Raw genomic sequence first — 2154 nt, 5'->3', positions numbered from 1 at the left:
TTGGGGGCCAGCAGGTAGCGTGGTGATTAAGGGCACTGGACTCCCACATGGCTGATTGTGGTTCTAGTACCAAACTTGGTGGCCTGTTTTCTCACTTTCCCTCTCTCTCTCTAGCCCTGTCCCTTCCTGGTCAAATTATAAATAAATAAAGTTAGATAATTCTTAAAAAAAAAAAAAAGTTTCATTTTTAAAAAAAAGTAAAAGAGCAATGATTTTTGGAGGTATGGCCCAGAGACTCAGGGAAAGTTCCGACTGGGGCTCTGCCGAGTGAGAGTGGTTCGGCAGAGCTGTTCTGTACGTGCGTGAGGGTTTGTAGCCCTCCCTCTCCCTGCTGGGGTCATCCCTCACGTTTACTGTCCCAGGTGCCTCGGGCTCCCTTTCACGTAGCCAACACGACCCTGAGGCACCTCCGTTCCTCGTTCCTCGCAGGCTTTGGAAGGAAGGACGTGGTGGAGCACTTGCTGCAGATGGGAGCCAGCGTGCACGCACGGGACGATGGAGGGCTCATCCCGCTCCACAACGCCTGCTCTTTCGGCCACGCTGAGGTCGTGAGCCTGCTGCTGTGCCAAGGGGCTGACCCCAACGCCAGGGACAACTGGAACTACACACCCCTGCACGAGGCTGCCATCAAGGGGAAGATCGATGTGTGCATCGGTGAGTGCTCTGACGGGGCCCAGGTCGCTCAGGGTGGGCTCACTCCCGTCTTCTGTCATGGCATACGTAGTGCCCTTCAGACCAGCTCTGGGCTGATGGCTTCTTCCAGGAACAGTCCTACTCCCCCCGAGGAAGTGGAGAGATGTGACTTACAGCTGGTCCAGAGCAGGGCTCCAGCAGTTACTCCCCAAGTGCCGTCGAAGGCCCATGGTGCTGAGCGGGGTGTCCTGGGTGACCGCGGACCAACTGGCTGGCTCTGCCCTGTGAGAGCTGCGGTCTCTGTCACTGCCTCCATTGGGAGTGCTGTTGTGCTGCCCAGCTCACTCCCTCTCAGGCCAGCCACACCGGGGTCCTGGGCTAGCTCAGGGAAGCAGCCTGGTACCGAGGCAAAGGCCCACCCTGCGTGTTGCAGGGCGCCAGCCTGCTCACCAGCACTGGGAGGTTCCGAACAAGGAGCTTAGTGTTTTCGGCACGCACATTGTCTAGAGGAAAAGCAGTTCCCACCATGGTCAGATGTTTCAACTGCCCAGAGCGTATGGAGTTGTATTTAGTTAGCGGGCCCTGTACACTTTTACAGCTTGCTTTTCTGTGTAATTTTAGTTTGAAATCTGAAATAAGAAAGCCTCCAAAAGAGAGCTCTGAGCAGAGGCCCTCCAAGGCACAACACTTCCTCCGAGTGTTGCCGGGGCCCAGCCTCGGCGTGGGTGGGTTATCTCGACGAAGGCGGCGAAGGTGAGCAGAAGACAGAGGCCTCGATGCCTTTTCATGCACGTCTTATGCCGGACACCCCTCAGAGGGCGACCTCTGAGGGGTGACAACTGCTAGGAATTATCGTGCCTTTTTATTGAAAATGTGTTACATACAAGTAAATGGGAGAGGGGCTAGTGTTTCAATTAACAACTCAAAGTTTTTAACAATAAAGAACATAGATTCTATTCAGGGTTTGATTAAGGGTGGGTCTAGTGCAGTTCCTATTCAGGGGTGGATTAAAGGTGGGTCTAGTGCAGTTCCTCAATTGTAGGTGGGTCTCCATGGAATGCAGTTTCGGGAAAGCGGTTTTGGAAAGCAGAGATGATTATTAACTGATGTGGCGTAGCAGCCATCTTGTGATTACTGGGAATGGTGCTGAGAAAAGAAAATCTCAAGAATAGATATTAGTTTTTATGGATTTTAATAAAGAATGATACTTACAGTTTTGTAGGGATCTATAACCTAATTTAAGGAATCCTAATATATTTATCTATTTTACTTGGAGAGGGTGGAGGTGTCTTGGCCCAGTTTTGGCCTAATCCTATTTTAGGTAAAGAAAGGATGTATTTTAAAGGGCCTTCCAAAGGTCAAGATTACTTCTGCCTAGAAAGAACTTCAGCCCACCCTCTATTGTGACCATGGAGATAAAGCATTGTAATTAATAGTAAGTGATCAGAGCAAAGGGGAGTGGTCGGGGGGACTTCCTGGAAGATTTTATGGTATACTCAGGATGTATAAGAGAGCTATGTA

At 50.7% G+C, this 2154-nt stretch overlaps 1 protein-coding gene across 1 annotated transcript in view; it reads left to right on the top strand.

Annotated features, from left to right (window-relative positions):
* Positions 1 to 429: 429 nt before the first annotated feature.
* Positions 430 to 2154, top strand: part of LOC102473552 (tankyrase-1) — a gene marked incomplete at its 5' end in the record, with an annotated part of 104330 nt that continues 102605 nt past the window's right edge. The window contains 1 exon segment of the mRNA XM_027767758.1: positions 430 to 654. Within this exon segment, the coding sequence (XP_027623559.1) occupies positions 430 to 654 (225 nt within the window).

The sequence above is a fragment of the Tupaia chinensis genome, unplaced genomic scaffold (genome assembly GCF_000334495.1).
Source record: "Tupaia chinensis unplaced genomic scaffold, TupChi_1.0 Scaffold144602_1, whole genome shotgun sequence".
Classification (NCBI taxonomy): domain Eukaryota; kingdom Metazoa; phylum Chordata; class Mammalia; order Scandentia; family Tupaiidae; genus Tupaia; species Tupaia belangeri.
Note: the sequence above shows the minus strand (reverse complement) of the source record. Positions and strands in the feature narration are given on the sequence as shown.